The 21,026-nt window shown below is 38.3% G+C and overlaps 2 protein-coding genes across 2 annotated transcripts in view; one reads left to right on the forward strand and one right to left on the reverse strand.

Moving 5' to 3' along the window:
• Positions 1-21,026, reverse strand: part of LOC122009321 (probable protein NAP1) — a 63,876-nt gene that overhangs the window by 21,133 nt on the left and 21,717 nt on the right. The gene's annotated exons all lie outside the window — the stretch shown is intronic.
• Positions 1,916-6,522, forward strand: LOC122009319 (5'-methylthioadenosine/S-adenosylhomocysteine nucleosidase-like). Its single transcript, XM_042565431.1, has 8 exons — positions 1,916-2,101; positions 2,182-2,248; positions 2,540-2,631; positions 3,320-3,426; positions 4,466-4,540; positions 4,839-4,913; positions 5,718-5,810; positions 6,123-6,522. Exons 1-8 carry the CDS (start codon positions 1,993-1,995, stop codon positions 6,318-6,320), a joined length of 816 nt encoding a protein of 271 aa, XP_042421365.1. The 5' UTR covers positions 1,916-1,992; the 3' UTR covers positions 6,321-6,522.

The raw sequence follows: 21,026 nt of genomic DNA on the forward strand, positions 1-21,026 counted from the left end.
GCACTCTCAAGGGGTTTCAGCAATGGAGGAAGAGGGAGAGGGAAGAAGAGAGAAGGAAGAAGACTTGAATTCCAACTTGAATTCCCATCAATATGTGGTCGACCACTCTTGAGAGGTTTTAAACCTCCATGTAATACCAAGAGTCATGACTCTTGGTCTCATGAGGTGACACACACTTGATATAGCCTTGATGATGTGGACCATCATTTGCCGACTCTATGCCAAGTCACAATGAGGTGGCAATTGGTCAAATCAAACTTGACCATTCATCTTCCCTCTCAAGTCAAGTCAAACTTGACCTCATATCTCCTATGGTTGATCAAATCTAACATTTGATTCAAGTCAACTTAATTCAATGAATCTCTATTCATTGATTTAAATTGACTCAATAAATCATAATCTAAATTAGACTCATTAGACACATGAATCAAATTGAGTCCAACTCAATTAGTCTAATTTGGATTACTCTTAATCTAATTTGGTTCATCATATGAACCTAATCCTCTTGGTCCATCATATAAACCTATTCTCCATCTAATTATCCTTTGTGTGTGACCATATAGGTTCTTGTAACGTTGACAATGCTCCTAAACCCATTTAGAAACATAAGTAATGAGCGGTATCTAGCAACACATCATTACTACCCAAGTTACAAGAATGTTGAGATCCAACATCACCTTTGTGACTACTAATTGTGACTCTCACAATATATGATAATGTCCTTCTATCCTTGACATCTAGATTGATTAAATTGAGGCATAGACCGTGTCATCCTCTAATCAATCTATGTCTTGAACTCCAAGTAGACTCACTCTAATCAAATAAGCTCAATATCTTATATTGACTCATTTGGGCATGATCATGCACTTAGTGGTCTCACTCTATCAAGAATCATGATGTCACTCCCGTCATATAGGAGGGATAGATCACATTTACATCACTCACATCCCTCCACATAATTTGTTACATACCCAATAATCGTCTTTATAGTTCACCCAGTTACGGATGATGTTTGACGAAGCCAAAGTATGTAACTCCTTATCTTGGGAACCATGATGACTTCAGGTCCAAGAACTCATAGTCATACTAATAGTCACATGAGAAAGTATATGACACTCATATAACGATCCATGATACTTTCTCATGGCGGGTCATTCAGTATACATTCTCCAATGCATACCCATGTGTCAACTTGATATCTCTATATCCATAACTTGTGAGATCAAGTCATCGAATTGACCTACATGTTAGTGTCATCACATTAACATTGTCCCTGCATGTTAATACTTGACCAGGAATGATTAAGAGTAGTGTTCTCTATATCATCTCACTATTAATTCAACCAATCGATTGATATAGATAAGAACCTTCTACTCAAGGACGCTATTATACTTAGTTATTTGGCACTAATATAAGTAAGTATAATAATCATAAAGAAATATTTTTATAAGTATATAGAAATATGATACATCGAGTTCATACAATAATTATCATATGATTGACTTTAAGACTCTAATTAACATAGAGTAGTCATGACAGGGCCATGAGGATGATCGATTTCATCTATTTTTTACATAAGTATATTTTGCAGTTGATGTTTTCTTACTTTCTTTTTTCTATCGGTTCCGTGGTAACTTATAACAAACATTGGAGCAGTTGTTCTTTTATATCTTTTTTTGTGAACTAGACATGCAAACCTGCAACGCTTTATTTCAGTCTAGACTCTTTCATCTGCATTATATCTCAAGAAGTTAGTAGTTCAAAACAATCAGAAGTGTGATTTTTGAAAAGGTCAACTTTGATTTTTTTTTAATTTATTATTATTATTGTTATTATTAGTATTATTATTATTTTGATGAGTTGCGAATTTGTGAATTGTGATAGGTGATAAAAGCTTTCTGTAATTTAATCCGAAATAAAACCCAATCCAATCCCACGACGCCCAAGCCGCCGTCTCTTCTCCTCCCTCCGATCGGAAGGCGAATAGAAGTGATGGCTCCTCCCGAGGAGACAGAAGCCGCCGCCGCGGCGATCGAGGAGGAGAACCTTGCCGTGAAGCCCGGCGGCGATCGGCCCATCTCAACCATCCTGATCGTCATAGGTACTGGAACAAACCCTATTTCTGCCCTCATTTCGAGTGTTGGTTGTTGATTTTGTTTTGTGTGGGCTTCGGATCCTTAGCTATGCAGACGGAGGCGCTCCCCCTGGTCGCCAAGTTCGAGCTTTCCGAGGATCTTGATCGATCAGCGTAAGTTCCTCTTTCGATAAGGATAAATTTCGTGAAAGCAAATGCATAGATTGATCGATGAGAAGGGTGATGCAGGGTGAGACCATGCCGTGAGTAGTCTCAAATAGTAACCGCAAAGTGTGGCTTCAGCACTTGCGCTTTCTCGATGCAAAAATTAATGCTATGCATACACATAATATTTGATGTATTTGCAAAAGCTTTGTATAATTGGTCTAGCTCTCACATCGTTAACTGATTTAATATTTCTAATACATAGTTATGAGAATTAGAGTGGAATTCTATTTTCAACAGGTTTCCCAAAGGTGTTCCATGGGTTCGATATCATGGTACTTACAAAGGCTTGGATATCAATCTAGTATGGCCAGGGAAAGATACAATATTGGGTAAAATCTCTTCTGTTTCAGATTTCTTAATTCATACGTGATGTTGGATAGTTTATCTCACCTCTTAGTGAGATTCTTTGTTGTTATCAAGGCACCTCTATTTAGCATAAGATTTATTGTTGGGTAGATGACAATGACAGTCCAAGAATAACAATGTTGCTTGTTCTAACAGGAGCTCTGTTGTAAATCTTTTCTTTTATCCCTCTTATCTATTTTTACATGAGCGAACTATGCTGAATAGCTAGTTATAGAATTAATTGTTTTTCTATAATTGTAAATATGTCTTATAGTAGCTCATATCACAATTCTTTTAGAGTTTATGTGTTTTTATAGTTTCTACCAAGAATCGAGTTGGAATATTGTTCTTTTCAGGTGACGGAATTAGTTCAATCAATAAATAAACTATGTGACTTGGATAAGGTTTGTGAAAATCTATAAGCTACATAGAGTTTGTCACTGTTTTTTTTTTCACCTTTTTTTTTCATTTAGATCAATTGATTTCTGTGTTAACTATGCTCTGAGATGTTTCATACTGAGGTGAAACTCAAGAGCCCTCAAACTGTTTCTGCCAGGTTAATGGTTCTAATCTAGCATTTGAAGCTCAGAGTTCTTACACCGTGTTTTCAACTTAGAGCAGCGATTTCTCTCTCTACCGAAAGTTGTGATTGATTTTTTCTAATAATTTCAGGTGTTGATAGTGTTGGCACAGTATCAGCATCTCTCTTGACTTATGCTTCTATTCAAGCGTTGAAACCAGACCTCATTATCAACGCAGGAACTGCTGGTGGCTTTCAAGTATGTTTCTCATATCATTCCTTGGAAGATCTGATTCTTAGCACTAATGGCATACTTGGACTTGTGAACCTAATTGTGAATCAGTGACTTTGAAACCCTTTGATCTTTGTAGGGCTGTCACAACCAGATCTGTAGCGAAATTTTTTGAATACAGATGGCCCATCCAATAGTTATGTATCATCATCATCATAAATTCTTTTATTCAAAATCTATTTGACCTAATAACCCTTGACAAGATCGTACTCCTCCTAACCACTTCATCTTGGTTTTTTGAATGGACATCATGCGTTTGTGTCACTCCATATTTCTCTCCACATAATCTCTAAGGTCTATAAATAGTATTTACCAATAAACATTAACAGATCAATTTGCTGAACCATTTAATTTTTTTCAAGTGTTAAATTATAGAGAGTACCCATTACATGAGCACCTTTTAATGCAACATACAGGAAGTTATAGGTTAAAGGAGTTATGTTGTTGGGTTTCTTGGGTATGTCTCATCCTTCATCTTTAGGTTTAATCACATTTCTTTTGTGTCCATTTTCTACTTTCCAAACTAACACTTTTGGTTTCTGATTAGGACAATTATTTTTTTTATTAATTCTTATAGCTGATATGACTCACCTTTGTCTTTCAAACTAAAATTTCGATTTCCTTATTATAACTTGATTGTTTTTGCCTGATGCTTACCTGTGGTGAACTTCTAAGAGGAATTTTTGTATCTCGTCTTTATCTGTAAATGTGACAAAACAATCTACGGCTGCCAGTTTTCTTTTCTTCATAAAAATATACTGTTTTGGACTTACTTATTTCTTTGCATGATTTGTTCCTTATTGATTTTATTTGCCCCATGAGTTGAATGTCTGTTAGATGTAAAATCTAACTTTAGACCGAGTGGTATGAGGCTTCCACAAATAATATCTTTTATCATCGAAAGTCCTTAAAACTAAATGAATGTTTGTTTGTTATATTTACCTTGGTATTGTTTCTGGCTTTCTGTCGATTGCTTTTGATCGTTATTACATCGTTGTCAATCCAGGCAAGAGGAGCATGCATAAAAGATGTCTATCTTGTTTCGGATGTAGCCTTCCACGATAGAAGAATTCCTATACCAGTGAGTATTCATGCTACTGTTGTTTCCTTGTACAGTTTGAATGTCCTTTCAAATTTTTAGTCTCTCCTCTGACCTATAAAACTATATTAAAATTGTTAGTTTTATTTTATGCATTTGAAATGTTAGTGCTTGTTAAGCTTGTTGGCTTGAAGTTTCTTTCAAGTTGGAAATTTCTCACTACATAACCTTACAGTCTTTTGTTTGATCGCAAACTTGCTACAATGTTCCCTTTTATTTGTACTAAAGACTTGCAAAAGTTACCCTGTTGCATTTGATTTCTTTTCCCACAATTCTGCAGGTTTTTGATTTATACGGAATTGGAACCAAGCGAGCATTCTCTACTCCCTATCTTGTAAAAGAACTTGGCTTGAAGGTATTCATGTTATTTAAAGGTTCACAGTATACATCTGAAACTGTTTACGGAATCCTGTTTTGTGTATATTTGTTCCCCATCCTCTATGATCCTGAGGCTCCAACTATAAAAATCTAAAGAAAAAAATGTCAGCCAACCGTAGTCGAAAGTGAATCTCCATTTACTGCGGTCTTCTCTCCCTCTCCCTCTCCCTCTCCCTCTCATGCTTTTGCTTCATCTTCTTGGTTCCACACCTGACCGAACCGCCCTGTAGTGTCTTCCTCTTCACCTGTTTGTTCTTCAGTATTCCTTTCCTTTTCTTCTCCAACCTGTTCACCTTCTTCCATCACCTAAATAATTTCCTCATTCATTATACAATAACAATTAAATCTTATCCTACTAAATGGGATTGGTTATATGGCGCCTCTTATACCATTGGATTTTATTATTATATCATTATTGATATTTAAATAAATTTTATTCCGTTTTAGCATTGTTAACTAAATCTTCATTGGTTTTCCTCTTCCTCGTTTAATGTGCGTATTTATTATAGTTTTACATCGCCTAAGTAAAGTTTTTATTGGTCGTCTAAGTACGTGATTGTACCATCTTAAACACATCATTTCACTATGCAGTACTTGTAAATTATTTTTCACATTTCCTAAATGCTTTCATCTGAGTGCTCATGTAGGTCTAAATTTAACTTTTTCAGTCTTCTTTTAATCAACTATAGGTTAACTATATCTTCCTTTCATCTATGCAGATGAAATACCTTTTTTTTTTCCCCTGATACCTAGTTAACAGGCTTCTTTTTATCTACTGCAGGTTGGAAAATTGTCCACTGGGGATTCCTTGGATATGTGTCCACAAGACGAATCATCCATCATAGCGAATGACGCAACTGTTAAAGACATGGAGGTAATACACTTGCCTAATGATCGATTTATCATTGCAAATCAACAAGTTTGGTTAGATGGGTAACTTACAGCGCTCACATGTCCTTAAACTTAGCAAGGGGCTTAAGATCAAAGCTATCTTAACCTGCTAAACTTTGGGACCTTGTGATTTGCATATCGAACTTCTTATCTTCCTGATTCTAGAGTGACGAAGAGGTGAAACCATCTTCTATGTTCTAGAAATAGTGATTTAAAGCCTTAGAGATGAATTCAATCCATGATTCATGTTTATCGCACTTAAGAGTTACTGAAAGGATTTCATTCTTTTTCTCAGGGAGCTGCAGTGGCATATGTTGCAGGTTTATTCTCCATCCCCGCAATATTCCTCAAGGCTGTGACAGATATCGTGGATGGTCCGAAGCCAACTGCCGAAGAGTTCATGGAAAATTTGATTGCAGTCTCAGCCGCATTGCATCAGGCTGTTACCGAGGTGGTTGACTTCATAAGTGGTAAGAGCCTCTCTGATCTTTGATGTTCATCATCGAGAATCGTGATAAGGCTGCAGTGTTTATGAGCTGCCTTGGAGCTAAGTTTGTGGCCGCCATATAAAAGATCATCGATTGTTACTTGTAATTCCAAACTTGTATGTTTATCAAACTTTGTGGAATTAGCAATTCTTCCCTGTATGAGTAATTGATATATATTTATTAATAAAGAAACTCTTGATATAATAATTATTATTATTTTCTTTTATTCTGGTCAAATTGATTTAACATGCATGATTCATTGTACTCTAATAAACTATATCCATCTTCACTAAACCTCCGATCATTATTAATTAGCCCTTTTGGCGTGGGACGGTACCATATTATAGCCAATATGAGGATAACATAGTATTTAATTACTCCTGGCCTGTTTAAACTTGCCTTTAAGATTACTTCTGTCGGACACATGCCATCCGACTGGGCCCAATTAGGAAGCCTTTCCCCTAAGAAGAAAGGGCCCCACTAATGCGGACCCATTGCCCCACGTCAAGATTCGTTTCTGCTCCACTAACAGGGGAGGAAGTACTTTATTTTGCTCCCTGAAGTTTTGATTTTTTTTTTACTGGAATGTTCTCAAGTACGCTTTGAATTTTATTTTGGACCCTTTCTATTTCGTGTTGTATTCATTAGCACCTTTACTTCATCTACTAAAAAACGAATGATGCTTTTAGAGCATCCATAATGTTTTAATATTATAATACTCATAATCTCATAAAAAAATATGAGATCTACTGTCACATACTCATTATAATATCCTTCTTTCACCCACATTCCTTTTAACATTAATACTTATTATTCATGACCCCACCGTCCACTCACTCATCTTAAAATTATATTATATTAAATAAATATGTTTTAAATATGTTTTAAAATATTAAAATTATTATTATTATTTTTAATAATAATCTTACGTTTAAAAATATAATTTTATTATTTTCAAAAATAATATTAATTTTTTAAATATATTTATTAAATAAAATAGATGTTTGTGAGAAAACGAAATTATAAAGTTGGGAAAATGAAATTACAACTGAACACCTAAAATTATAAAGTTGGGAAAACGAAATTACAACTGAGCGGCTAAAATTATAAAGTTGGGAAAACAAAATTTATTTTAAATTACTATGTAATTATGAAATTGAAATGCAACAATAACTTAAATAAACCACACTATTGTGTCATTAAAAATAATATATAAAATATTAATTCACGGATTGTTGTTGTATTGGCCCCAGATATGCTCAACTAAGTCGACGCGAAGTTGGTGATAAACTTGAGTGTCACATAGCTCAGAATTTGTTCGAAGATAATCCTGAAATCCTCGGTTTGAGCCATGGATAGGTTGTGTGGGTTCGTCACCTTCTTCGTTGTACCAATTTGTCACGTGCCCTCCCTCATCCTCAACAATCATATTATGCAAAATAATGCATGCTAACATGATTTGTTTTAACTTTTTCCTATACCAATACTGAGCTGGACCTCTGACAATCGCCCATCGAGATTGGGGCACCCCAAATGCCCGTTCAACATTTTTTCTTGCAGACTCTTATCTTTCCTTAAACAACTTCCTCTTGGGATCCTCCGAGCAAGGAAAAGCCTTAACAAAAGTAGCCCACTCGTGATATATTCCATCTGTTAGATAATAGCCCTTCGTATATGCAGTGTCGTTCACCGTGAAATTAATCTCCAGCATATTTCCTTGCAAGACGTTGTTGAATATGGGAGATTCATATAACACGTTAATATCGTTACGTGAATCGGTGACACCAAAAAATGCATGTCATATCCACAAGTCATGAGACGCGACCGCTTCAAGTACGATTGTTGGTGACTCATGTCCCCTTGTAAATTGACCTTTCCAAGCAACTGGACAATTTTTCCATTTCTAATGCATACAATCAAGGCTACCTAACATGCCAGGAAAGCCATGTCTCTCATCATGCATTTGAAGAAGACGTTGAACATCATCGGTATTTGGCCTTCTTAAGTACCTATCATCAAATATTTCAACAATGTATTCGCAAAACTTGAAAAGGCACCTGATGGCAGTTGATTCACCCATACGTAGGTACTCGTCAAGATGATCGGCGGGGACTCCATAAGTCAGTTGACAAATCGCAACGGTGCATTTTTGTAGTGGTGACAACCCTTTTCTTCGTACAGCATCGTCCCTTTGTTGAAAAAATGTTGAATGATTCTCTAATGCATTCACTATGCGGAGGAATAACTCTCTTCGCATTCGAAATTGTCTTCGAAATATTTCATCGTGATACACCTGGGTTATAGAGAAATAATCATTGACGAGTCTCTCATGCCCGACTTCACGATTTCTTTGGATGAACCTTCTTCTGCGCGTGTCCCTCCTTTGATATGCTTCCATAAGTTGTTAGTGTTGTTGAAGAACCAATAACATCAGTTCTTCACCCGGATCATAAGCTTGCTCATCGATTTCAACATGGACTTCGTCTTCACTTGTCAAGTTGGAACTTGAGCTAAAGCTGCCTGTAGAATGAGACATTTTTTAAGGAAACACGTTTTAGTATATGTGTTTGAGAAATAGTATGATGGTCTATATATATTGTTTTTCTCATGCAACGTCTAGTTTGCAATGACTAGTATGCAACGTCGCGTTGCAACGGCTAATTTGCAACGGTAAGTTTGTAACGCCTAGTTTGCAACGGCTAGTTTCCAACAGCTAGATGTAACAACTAGTTTCCAATGACTAGTTGTAGCAGCTAGTTTCTGTTGGTCCCTTTGGAGGCCGGCAAGAGGGGAGGGGTGAATTGCCCTACAAATTAAAACACGAGCCTTTCTCGAATTTCAACTATATAATGAACACTTGTAATAAATAAATAAAAGAGACTAAGTAAAGAAAAACATACACCAGAGTTTTACTTGGTTTGCAATCAGGGGATTGCTAATCCAAGGAATGTAAGCGCACTATCTGATTCTCCTCTGGGCGGAGTAGCCTCTTACAGCGTTGAACGTACAAGAAGAAAAGTAAAGCACACAGAAGTTGATTACAAGTTCGTCGTTCTGATTAATTGATTTGCTCGACCAAGGCTATATTTATAGCCTTGGTCGGGCGCCTGGAAGGGTTCCGGCGTCCGGGGATAAAACTTTATCCTAACGTTCGATCGAGTTTGACTCGATCTGGTCAAAACCTTTTCCGGGCGATGTTCCGGGCGCGCCGGACCCCAAAAGTCAACTCGTTGACTTTTTCCGTCTGTCGCCTCCGCTTCGGTTCAGCCTGCCTCGGTCCGGTCTTCTGTCCGCCCACTAGTTGGGTGATCTCGCCATCCGAATAGGGCTCACCCAACCCATATTCCGCCTTCTCCTCGGCGCCTTCCTTCCCTTCTCGCCCTCGAATGTCGCGACGTTCTTCTTGTCCACCGGTACTCTTCCGGACACCTCGTCCCTGACGCACCGAGCCCGCCGGCTCTCTCCCGTGCCGTCCTTCTCGCTAGCCGCGTCTTCCGCTCGACTTCCTGTGTTCCTAAGTTCCTGCACACTTAGACACAAGGGTTAAACAACGCAGGACCTAACTTAACTTGTTTGATCACATCAAAACACCTCGGGGTTCCAACAATCTCCCCCTTTTTTATGTGAGCAACCCAAGTTAAGCTAGGGAAAAACAGATGCAATAAAAATAATTTATTTGTAATTAAGTCCAAAGATATTTCATAAAAAAGTTTATATACCTCCCCCCCTAGACTTAACATTCTTCTCCCCCTTTGATCACATTAAAAATAGGGGTTCTTTAAACAAGTCTAAGGTAAAAAAAAATTTAAGTGAATTTTCATAAAACTTTTTAAGGCAATTAATATTAATTTCTAAGGCAATGTTTCAAAAGAGAAATGTCTAAGACAGTATTCATAGAAAAATTCCTAAGTTAAAAAAAAAATATATATCTAAGTTAATTTAAAAAGATTTAAGTCAATTTCCAAAAAGAATTTCTAAGTCAATTTTCAGAAAATTTCTAAGTCAATAATTTTAAGAAATTTTCTAAGTCAATTAAAAAAAATTTAATTTCAAAAAAAAATTATTATAAATTATATAAATTGAATAACTCTTTTAAAGCATTAGGTAAATTAAATTAATGCTTTTTCAGTTAGTCAATTAAACTTTTCATTTCGATACTTGGCTTCCAGGTCGTGGCGAGGCACTAGGCCTTCTTGGTTATTGGAGCAACAACCACTTCCTTAGACAAAGCCTCATAATGAAATTAGTCATTTAATTTCCTTGCTGAAAATGCTAAATTAATTTTGAACCCAGTAGAGGTTCCTACCTACAGGGTTAACCAAGTATTTCCTAGGTACATAGATTTTTGATATATTTCTAATTTGACTTTGATGAAATCTATAATACCAATTTAAACCTCTATCATTTCTAAAAGTAGAAATATTTGAACTTTTATATTTTTTTCAATCTTTCTATTTCTTCTTTTAGTTTTTCATTGTGAATTTTCAATTTATCAAAATCCTCTATTAGACATGATTTTGCTAAGATTCCTTTTGTTTCCAAAATTTCATTTTTTAATTTGGCATTTTCTTTTTCTAATTTATACATGGATTTAGTCATTGCCTTAATGCCAGAGTAAAGTTGATCAGGGGGTAAGAGGCATACCTCACTTAAAGCCTGAATCTCCCCCTGCTTCGCTGCCTTCATCCGAGGTCGCTCCCTCTTCATCGTTGCTCGATTCTGATATACTTTGTCCATCGTAGCTTGCCATCAGTGCTATCCCGGCCTATTCTTGAGCTTCTGATTCAGATGAAGAAGTGTCATCCCAAGTTGCTTTTAGGTTGTGTTTCTTGGGAGACTTCCTTTTGTCCTTTTTGATTTCTGGGCAGTCTTCTCTTATGTGTCCCTCCTTCTGACACTGGTAGCATCGCACCTTTCTTCCTCCTTTTTGATTCTTTTTATTCTGCATTTTAAATTTATTAGACCTAAAGAATTTTTTAAAATTTCTTACCATGTGCGCTTCTTGATCGTCTTCGGAGTCTGACTCGAGTTCATCCTTCTGAGTTGTGTTCAGCGCTATAGTCTAGGTTGTATCCTTTGTCGTTCCTGCACATCTAGTTTCGTATAATTCAAGAGTAGAAAAACATTCCTCTAATGTACTTACCTCCAGGTCCTTTGAGATGTAGTAGGCGTCGATGATTGACGTCCACTCTGGAGTTCTGGGAAAGGCGTTGAGTGCGTAGCGTAAGGCGTCCCGATTTGTTACCTTTTCACCGAGGTTCTCGAGACCAGTAACTAGTTCTTTTACCTTTGCATGTAGACCGGCTACTTTCTCACCTTTCTCCAAGCGGATGTTCATTAGTTTGTTTCGGAGGATGTCCCTTCTAGCGAGCTTCGCTTCGGATGTGCCTTCGTGGAGTTCTAGAAACTTCTTCCAAAGATCTTTAGCTGATGAGTAGCTTCCGATGCGGTTTACTTCCTGAGGCGGTAATACGCTTAGCAGGTGATGTTCCGCACGGCTGTTTGCTACGAACTCATTCTGCTCTTTTTTTGTCCAATTGCTTTCTTCTTTTTCTTCACCGTTCTGATTTGTTGGAGCTACAAAACCGTATTTCATAATTGATTCTCCTCTGATTCTCCTCTGGGCGGAGTAGCCTCTTACAGCGTTGAACGTACAAGAAGAAAAGTAAAGCACACAGAAGTTGATTACAAGTTCGTCGTTCTGATTAATTGATTTGCTTCTGGACCAAGGCTATATTTATAGCCTTTGTCGGGGCGCCTGGAAGGGTTCCGGGCGCCCTGGGGGGATAAAACTTTATCCCCCAACGTTCAGATCGAGTTTGACTCGATCTGGTCAAAAACCTCATTCCGGGCGCCCCAGAGGGGTCCGGGCGCCCCGGACCCCAAAAGTCAACTCTGATTGACTTTTTCCGTCTGGTCGCTCCGCTTCGGTTCAGCTCGTCTCGGTCCGGGTCTTCTGTTCCGGCTCCACTAGCTTGGGTGATCTCGGCCATCCGGAATAGGGCTCACCCGAACCCATGTTCTGGCCTTCTCCTCGAGCAGCCTTCCTTCCCGGTTTCTCGTCCCTCGAACGCCGCGCACGTTCTTCTCGTCCACCGGTGTACTCTTCCGCGGACACCTCGTCCCTCGGACGCACCGAGCCCGTCGGCTCTCTCCCGTGCCGTCCTTCTCGCTAGCCGCATCTTCCGCTCGACTTCCTGTGTTCCTAAGTTCCTGCACACTTAGACACAAGGGTTAAACAACGCAGGACCTAACTTAACTTGTTTGAGCACATCAAAACACCTCGGGGTTCCAACAGTTTCCAACGACTTGGTTATAACAACTATTTTACAAAATTATAATAATTAAAAATCACATTAATCGAAATGAGAAATACAATAATTAAAAAGTACAATCACTCGAAAATATAATAATACTAGAAAATGAACGTTAAGTAAACAATTTAGATATTCCATCTCGACCTAATATCCTTGCATAGACATTCATGTATGATAAGCTGCTCCTTTGTCATCTGCGAGGTGTCTTTATTCAATATTTCGTACTCCTTCAACTTCAAGCGACGATTCTTAGCTTCAGATTTGGACAATGTAGCTTTTGCCTTAATTTCCTATACTTTGAGTTGTTTTTGTTTCAAATCGACTTCGGACTTCTTCACGCTTGTGTACTCAGTGAACTTTGTAATAATATTGTTGTAGTTTACTGTCAGATCCACCATGGTCGATTTTACTTTGTCTTTTCCCCTTTTTTTTTGCTGTCATTTGCCCCATTGGACGAGTATCTTCATAATCCAGGTCTATACTCACATCTTGGTTGGAGGAGGTGTTGCTTGCTCCCGACTCTGAGGTCCTCGTCTTCTTTGTGGCCACAAAGTAATCAACGGACTGTGGAATAAACATTGGACGGTCTTTGACAATTCTCCACACATGTTCGAGATTGAATGCAACACCATTGTTTTCGGATAGATATTTTTCGTACGCAAACCTCAATATATCTTCATCACTGTGACCACTTCGATATGAACTATAAATACTATTGTAATTTGCATTGAATCGATATACCTTCTTTTGGATTGTATTGTGCCAATGTGACCGTATAACATTTGCACTTCTGGTGTTTGAACCTAGGGGAAGATTCTCATTGTAGTAGCTTGCAACCCACCCCCAAAAAGCATCCGCCTTTTGATCATTACCGATTATTGGATAATCACTGATAGTGGCAAAACTTCTCGCTAAGACCTCGCCTTCAACCTTTGTCCAACTTGAACGCTTTCTTGTACCCTCAGTATTTGAAATCACCTTTTCTAAATTGACCACCTCAATTGGGGATTCACGATCGGAAAGTTGAGTCTCCGGGACAAAAGTCGGAGTTACAGGTTCATTCAACATCGAAGGAGTGAAAGACATACCAGTTATGTGCGGGGTACCATATCCATGAACAACCGATGATGTGAAATACGGTTGTCTCATGTTTTACCAATATTCGGCTGGAAGCGGTTGATATGAATCTCGAGTGACATAATTCAGATGATTCATAGAATTTCCAAAACCTTGGAAATTTTGAAGATTTTGTGGAAGAAACTACATATTGGGAAATGGATGTGGGTATTGATAATTTGGTGGAGTTTATGGATTTTGGGAAGATGAATATTCTTGCGAGGTGTTTGTAGAATTCAAGAAATTTGTAAAAAATGCCTTATTATTTTCATCCATTTCGGATAGAAAATAAGATGGTAGGAACTTGAAAAAAATAGATGGGGAGAGAATTTAGAGAGTAGAATTGAAAGAGTAGTGAGTTGGAATGAAAATATGTGTGCATATTAATGGTTATTTATAGATGAAATTTCGAACTAGCCGTTAACTAGCCGTTAAAAAATAACCGTTAAATAACTAGCCATTATTTAATTTTTAATTTAAAAATTTACATTTTAAAAAAACTTGAACGTTTATTGAACGCTTGAACGTTCACTAGCTGTTATTAAAAAAAATCGTTATTAAAAATAAATAAAGAAGTTTACACATGGGGTGGGCCCGGTCGGGCCCACCCCAAGAACGCTTGAACACGTTCAAGCGCTTTAACGCCGCGTTGCAAATGTAACACGACGTTAAATGAACAGTTGCGTTATAACGCGACATTAACGCCGCGTTGCAGATGCCCTTAAAGAGGATAAAAATTAAACACAAAACTAAATTTAATTTTAAAATTCTAAAGGGTGTTTTTAAAGAGGATAAGCTTCAAGGCGAAAATATAGATTTTGTTTGGGTGGATTGGACCCTACCTAATAATCAAGTAGGATCCAATCTACTCAACCAATAAATAAACAGGGGATCAAGACTGATCCAAAAATCTTGGACCAAAAGATCCCTGCCCTTCATTAACACCTTCACTTCACCTAATAATAACAAAAAAAAATGAGGCGTTTAAAGAGGATGAAAATGAAAAAAAAACCCTAAATTTATTTTTAAAGTTCTTTCTAAAGGGTGTTTTTAAAGAGGATAAACTTCCAGGTGAATAAATTTTGCTCGATTTAGTCTGTTAAAATTTTATACTTTTATTATTTAAAGTATAAAATATAATTTTTATATTTACTAAAATTGGTTGATTTCTAAAATGCCTCACATATTTACTTCATAATTAATGTCAAAATTTCTCATAAAACTTACATTTATTTTCTGAAAATATCTTAATTTAAGAACAAAGCTAGAGGACGTTTCGTTATTATCAAATCTTAAAGCCATTTTTAAAAAATAAATAAAAAATAAATATTTGCTAATAACTAACTACTATTTAAACTATATAACTATTCGATTGTATCATCATAATAGCTAAATAGTGTTTAAGGTCAATTAATTGGATCCCATCTCATTGAAATTTTGCGGTATACATTTGTCAAGTATAATCATAAACTTGAAAGTAAATATACTTCGGAGAATGATTCTTTATGACCCTAATCTAGTATGTAAAAAATGTTTGTCATGAAAGAAGAAGAACTAACCATCTTCATGATTCTTTCTATAGGGACTCGCCTTCGATTCAGACGGTTAAACCGAGTGCGGATTGCGGAAAAGAGCTCCGCTGACGATACCAGTGGCCTCGATGTACCGATCCACGCACCTAGAGATGCAACTGCTTTCACTCCCACTCATGCTTGTTCCAGGTTTTGTTATGCGCTTCAGGTGGCACTTCTTTTCCACATTCTGCATGTACGAAAATTAATTAGGCACGAATAAGGAATCAAGATGAGCATGAACCAGTATAAATAATGATCATGTCCGAGCGCTGAGTCGATGGACACTGGAAACGTAGCACACTTCACTATCTTCGACTGGTGAAATAGATCTCCGGCGAATCTGCAAAGAAGCCGAGCTGGGAGGAGTTTCCCGGCGACGACCCTCCGACGCTCAAGTCAGGTAACGAGAAATGAGAGAGGCAGCGTAACTGTGGCTATAGTGAAGATTTGCGCATACCTTCATCGACGTCTGGGGGTCCTTATATAGGACCACGGGGAGGCGCGGGCACGCTTCTCGATGCGTGCACGCTTCCCCAAACATACCTTAACGAGCTCATGTCAGAAAAGCACATCTGACGTCATTCCGCAATCGTCCGAGCATATCTCGGATGTGACGGTGGAAGCTTCCGCCGTATGATCCTGTGTATGGCTTGGCCGCCAACTCTGTTGCTTGTCGGCAGCAGACGTCTCGAGGATGATGTTATCCCCTGTCTCCTTTGTCCTCTTGCGCCTCCTGTCTGTTCCAGGGTCGAGCGGTTCGGCCGCTCGGCAGGCATATCCCTTCTGCTCCGGTTGTAGGTATTGGTCCGACCGGGAGGACTCCCGGTCGTATGCTCGGATGCGATTGCTCCTGCCTCTTTGTTGCCTCGTGCCCGACCGAACGGACAGCCCGCTCGGTCATGAAACCTTTTTACCTTGAGCATCGAAAACCCGACCCCTAGTCGGGTTGTCTTTCATTCGGCGGGGGCTTCACGGCCGGTCGTCATGATTCGTCCGGTCGTCGGCCTGCTTCGTCCAGTCGGTCGGGTCTCGGGGTTGAATCTCTTGACCTTTGACCTCCACATGCCGTTGACCTTCCGCCAACGAGGATCCCCCATCCTTACCACCGGATCACATGCCTCCCCTTCAAGTCTAGTCGAAGGAGGCGCTAAGTCCGACTGACTGGACTGCCGGTTGGCCGGAGTGACACCGCTTTCCTACTTTCTGGAACGTTCCTCCTCACGGCTGTTCGGCTCCTTACTGTTGCTGGCTTTGCAACCGTGTCGACGGTCAACGCTGACGCCCTTCAGATCTCCTCGGAATTCGTACAAACCCTCTCCATTAAGACCGAGCATGCGCGTTGCGCGCCGTAATAGTGCTCATTAAATACACTCCTATGGCATAGTGCCACGTGGCGCCTCCGCTGGCATCATCGTACGGCTCGGCGACGTGTCCGAGGGGATATCGGCGGTTTGAAATGAACGGCCCGATGTGGGCCTCGGTTCCTGTGACCTGCATCCGACGGTCGAGGCCGATCGGGCCCGACCTTATAAAGCCTTCACCTTCTCCCTCCATCGCACCCAAGGTTCTAAAATTCGCTAGGCGCTAGTCGGGCGGCAGACCAATGCCTAGCGCCTAGGCCGCCTAGGCGGGGACTAGGTGCCGCTAGGCGGATTCCTCGATATCCCTTGTTTCATGTGGACTGTGGACAATGTCATATGTAAATCTAAATGATGTCTTAAACAATTTGATAGCAATGAAGATCTAACTATGTATGCTGAAATAAATACATACTTTCCAATACCAAAAAATGAAAAACTATAAAAGAAAACTAATAGTTTTGTGCAAAGGAAATATACTAGGCTCAGTAAATATGAATAAAAGAAACAGTTAAACAATAGAACATGCAGTAAGTTATCATAATCATATAGTAAACAGTAGAACATTGAAAAATAGTAGCAATAGTTCATTCAAGATTGCAATGCATTGTGAACTAGTAACCACTAAGCAAAAAATAATTGTTAAATAACATAAATCATGTCTTAACAAAATGAGTTCAAAATTACACAACTAATAATATCTCATAGACTCATATTTATTCTGCTTTTTCTTCTCCATATTTTTCAATAACTTGTTCTTCATCGGACACAAACTCAATATCATTATTGTGATCCTCGTCTTCTTCTTCGGATTCAAAATCATCTTCATGGAGTTCTCTCACTCTGGAGCTTCTTCGGGGTTAAATATTGCAATGGCTTTCTATCTCCATCTACCAATCGAAGAACTCTTACCAAAGGAGCAAATATTTTCAAACAAAGTGTTACACCATTCCAAAAACTCATGCTCATCACTGTAGCGTAAGCCATTTTTCCTTTGTTTGTTTTTGACCATTTACATTTCTCCCACATATCACTTGTAAACATGACGCTTAAACTAGCTTTTTTTTCAATCAAACTTTGCAATGTGAGGAAATTTGATGCAAACCTGGTAACTCCTGGTCGGACTATGTCTCTCTTCTTCGTGAAACTTCTCATCAATGATAAAGTCTTATGGTGAGCATAGATGAAAATGGTAAAAGCCTTGGACTGCTCAATCACCTTTTTATATTGTGGAAGTTTGCCAATACTTTCAAGCATGAGATTAATAGTGTGAGTTGCACATGAACTCCAAAAGATCCCGGGTCGTTTTTCTCTCATCAATTTAGCTGCAGCCATATTGTTGGTGGCATTGTCTGTAACAATCTGAACAATATTCTGAGCTCCTACTTGTTCAACACACTTGTCAACATACTCAAAAATAAGTTCAGCTGTATGTGTCTCCTCTGAAGACTCCTTAGACTCTAAAAATATAGTACCCTCCTTGCAATTAACACACAAATTTAAGATGCTTCTTCTTTTTCTATTGCTCCATGCATCTGTCATGATCGAGCATCCATTCTTTGCCCATTTTTCTTCATGTTTCTTCAGCAATTGTTTTGTTCTTTCAACTTCGGCTTTCAATAGTGGCTCCCTAAGTTGATATTGAGTTGGAGGCTTGAATCCTGGTCCAAATTGACCCACTGCCTCCATTAGTTGCTTGAAGCTATCATTATCAACAGCATTGAATGAGATTCCATTTTCATAAACCCATCTCCCAACATATTGTTGAACTTGTTGAGTTCTCTCTTTGAAAAGAGCCTCATTTATATTTTTTTTGCCGAAATACTTTACTTTCACTGGAGCCTGCATTTTCTGGAGTAATTGCCGATGCATATCTATCCATGGGGACAAGTGGAAGAGGTTTTTTAACTCCATCCATCCCTTCAATTTCAAGACCTTCTTCTTCATCTACGGAAATAGTCACCTCTGCTCTACAACTTTGTTCTTCCATTATTTTGTTCTTCTTTCTATTCCTCCCTTCTAAAATAGCCTATTTGCACTTACTTTTGTCTTCTTGAGATGCTTTTCGACAACCAGATACATTTCCAGATATATTTCCAATGTGCTCCTTTATCCTATACACTCTTGACATTGCTTTTCCACATAACTTACATTTAATTTTGTCGAGGTTCTTAGGATCAATCAATATCTCAAACTCTCATCGGATGTCATTTGACTTTCTTCTAAGAATCCCGGATTCGAGTTGAGTGACAGATGTTGTCGAAGATGGATTGCTTGCCATTGATAACAGTCTAACAGACAATCTGAAAAAATAATATATAACAAGACATAATCACATAACATATTAACAAGATAATAAAATTTAATTATACCATACAGACATACAATACAAAATATTTCAATAACATTAAGTCATTAACAAGTCTGAGAATATTTTTTTATATATCTTAATCTAATTAATAAAATTTATTCGATATTTGTTTAAATAAATTAAATTTTAAATATATTTTTTATATTTTTAAATCTGTTTTATACTTTTATAAATTAATAATATTTATTAGAATTTTTAAAATTTTAATTTATTTTTCATATTTTTAAAACTGATTTATATAAATTAATAATATTTATTAGAATTTTTAAAATTTTAGTATAATTTTAATATTTATAAATCCAATTAATATAAATTAATAATATATAAAATTTATAAATATGATTTATATAAAATATAAATTAATAATATGTATTATATTTATTAAATTTAAAATATTTTTTATTTTTTAAATCTGATAAATGATAATATTTATTATAATTTTTAAATCTGTTAATATATAAATTAATATTTAATATTATTTATTTTAAAAAATTAAGTATATTATTTATATATTTAAATCTGATTATATAAGTTATAAAATTAATAATGGAATCTTAATTTTATATATAATTTTATATATTCAAAATTCTTTTATAAAAATTAATACAATTTATTATAACAAAAATAAATTTAAAATATATTTAATTGGGATGATAATTTTATTAGGTTTTACGAACCAACCTATTATTGAATTTGAAATTATCCCCGTTAGGAATTGTTTTAATTTAATAAATCTAAAAAAATAAAAAACAAAAAACGTCGTCCCCCTCTCGCGACTCGCACGACGGCGCGGACGCAACCGGCCGCCACCGGCGCCTCGCGGGAGACCTCTGACGCCGCCGGAGGCTCCGCCGGACGTGTCCAGCACGTCCGGCGAAGTCCGACGTTGCTTCCAGCGACGCCGGAAGCATCGCGGAAAGCTTCCAGTGTCGCTGGAAGCTTCACGAGATGCTGTCGGACGCGTCCTACGACGCTTCCGGCGGCTGCGGACGCGTCCGGCGTCGCCGGTGACTGCGCGACGATGACTCAACAGTTAACAACTTAACGAAACAACTTACCGGAGCCCGGAGCGACGAAGCCTTCGAAGCGGCGCACGGCGAAACAGCGACGATGACGACGCAACGACGATGAGGACGAAACAGCAAATTTGGAAGACGAAGCGGCGCACGGCGAAGACGTAAACAGCAAATTTGGAACAAAATATTAAAAGTTTAAAACCAAAATAACTCGGTCGAGCCACGCCGAGGCCCGAGTTTTCGAACACTGGCCGCACCTTTGCCTTCGCGTGTCCTGCGGCCTTCTTCGGTGCTTCAGCGTTCTGGCGACTCCGATTTTCCCCTCTCCAACGATTCTCCGCCTTCTTCCTTCGATCCTCAACTCCTTTGTAAGGTTCTTCCTCCTTTCTTCCTTTGATTCCTGTGTTTTGTTCACGCTCTAGGCTACGTTTCGTCCTTTGGTTACTGTTTTGCTCTTTTTCTCGCTTGCGCATTTGCTTTCCCTTTCGATTTCTGCTTTCTCCATTGCTCTGGCGATGGCAAGCTCCTCTCAGCCTGCAGACCCGGCTCTCGGCTCATGGTATACCACCATGGAGTTGCGGTTTGATCGGCGCGATGCCGAGAGCCTGTTCAACGCTTTTGATATCCCTTCCGATTTTGAACTAATTCTACCTTCACCTTCCGCTCGGCCGCACAAACCACCGAGCGACTCTTTTTGTCTTTTCCGCGACCAATTCGTAGCCGGTCTGCGGTTTCCCCTCCACCCCTTCATTGTTGAAGTTTGTAACTTTTTTGACATTCCGCTCGCCCAATTGGTTCCCAACACCTTTCGCCTCCTGTGTGGGGTTGTGGTCTTATTTAAGATACACAACATTCCCCTCCGCTCGGAGGTCTTCTATTATTTTTATTACCCCAAGCAGTCCGAGCCGGACACTTATCTGTTTCAAGCTCGGCCCGGCTTAGTCTTTTTTGATAAGTTG

Source organism: Zingiber officinale, chromosome 8A (assembly GCF_018446385.1).
Source record: "Zingiber officinale cultivar Zhangliang chromosome 8A, Zo_v1.1, whole genome shotgun sequence".
NCBI lineage: Eukaryota > Viridiplantae > Streptophyta > Magnoliopsida > Zingiberales > Zingiberaceae > Zingiber > Zingiber officinale.

What these genes read in the sequence shown, in the direction of transcription:
- LOC122009319 (XM_042565431.1), top strand. Translation starts at nt 1,993, where the DNA reads ATGGCTCCTCCCGAGGAGACAGAAGCCGCCGCCGCGGCGATCGAGGAG. An exon ending in AGGGAAAGATACAATATTGG is followed by an intron (nt 2,632 to 3,319) that starts GTAAAATCTCTT and finishes TAATAATTTCAG; the next exon opens with GTGTTGATAGTGTTGGCACA. An exon ending in TAAAAGAACTTGGCTTGAAG is followed by an intron (nt 4,914 to 5,717) that starts GTATTCATGTTA and finishes TATCTACTGCAG; the next exon opens with GTTGGAAAATTGTCCACTGG.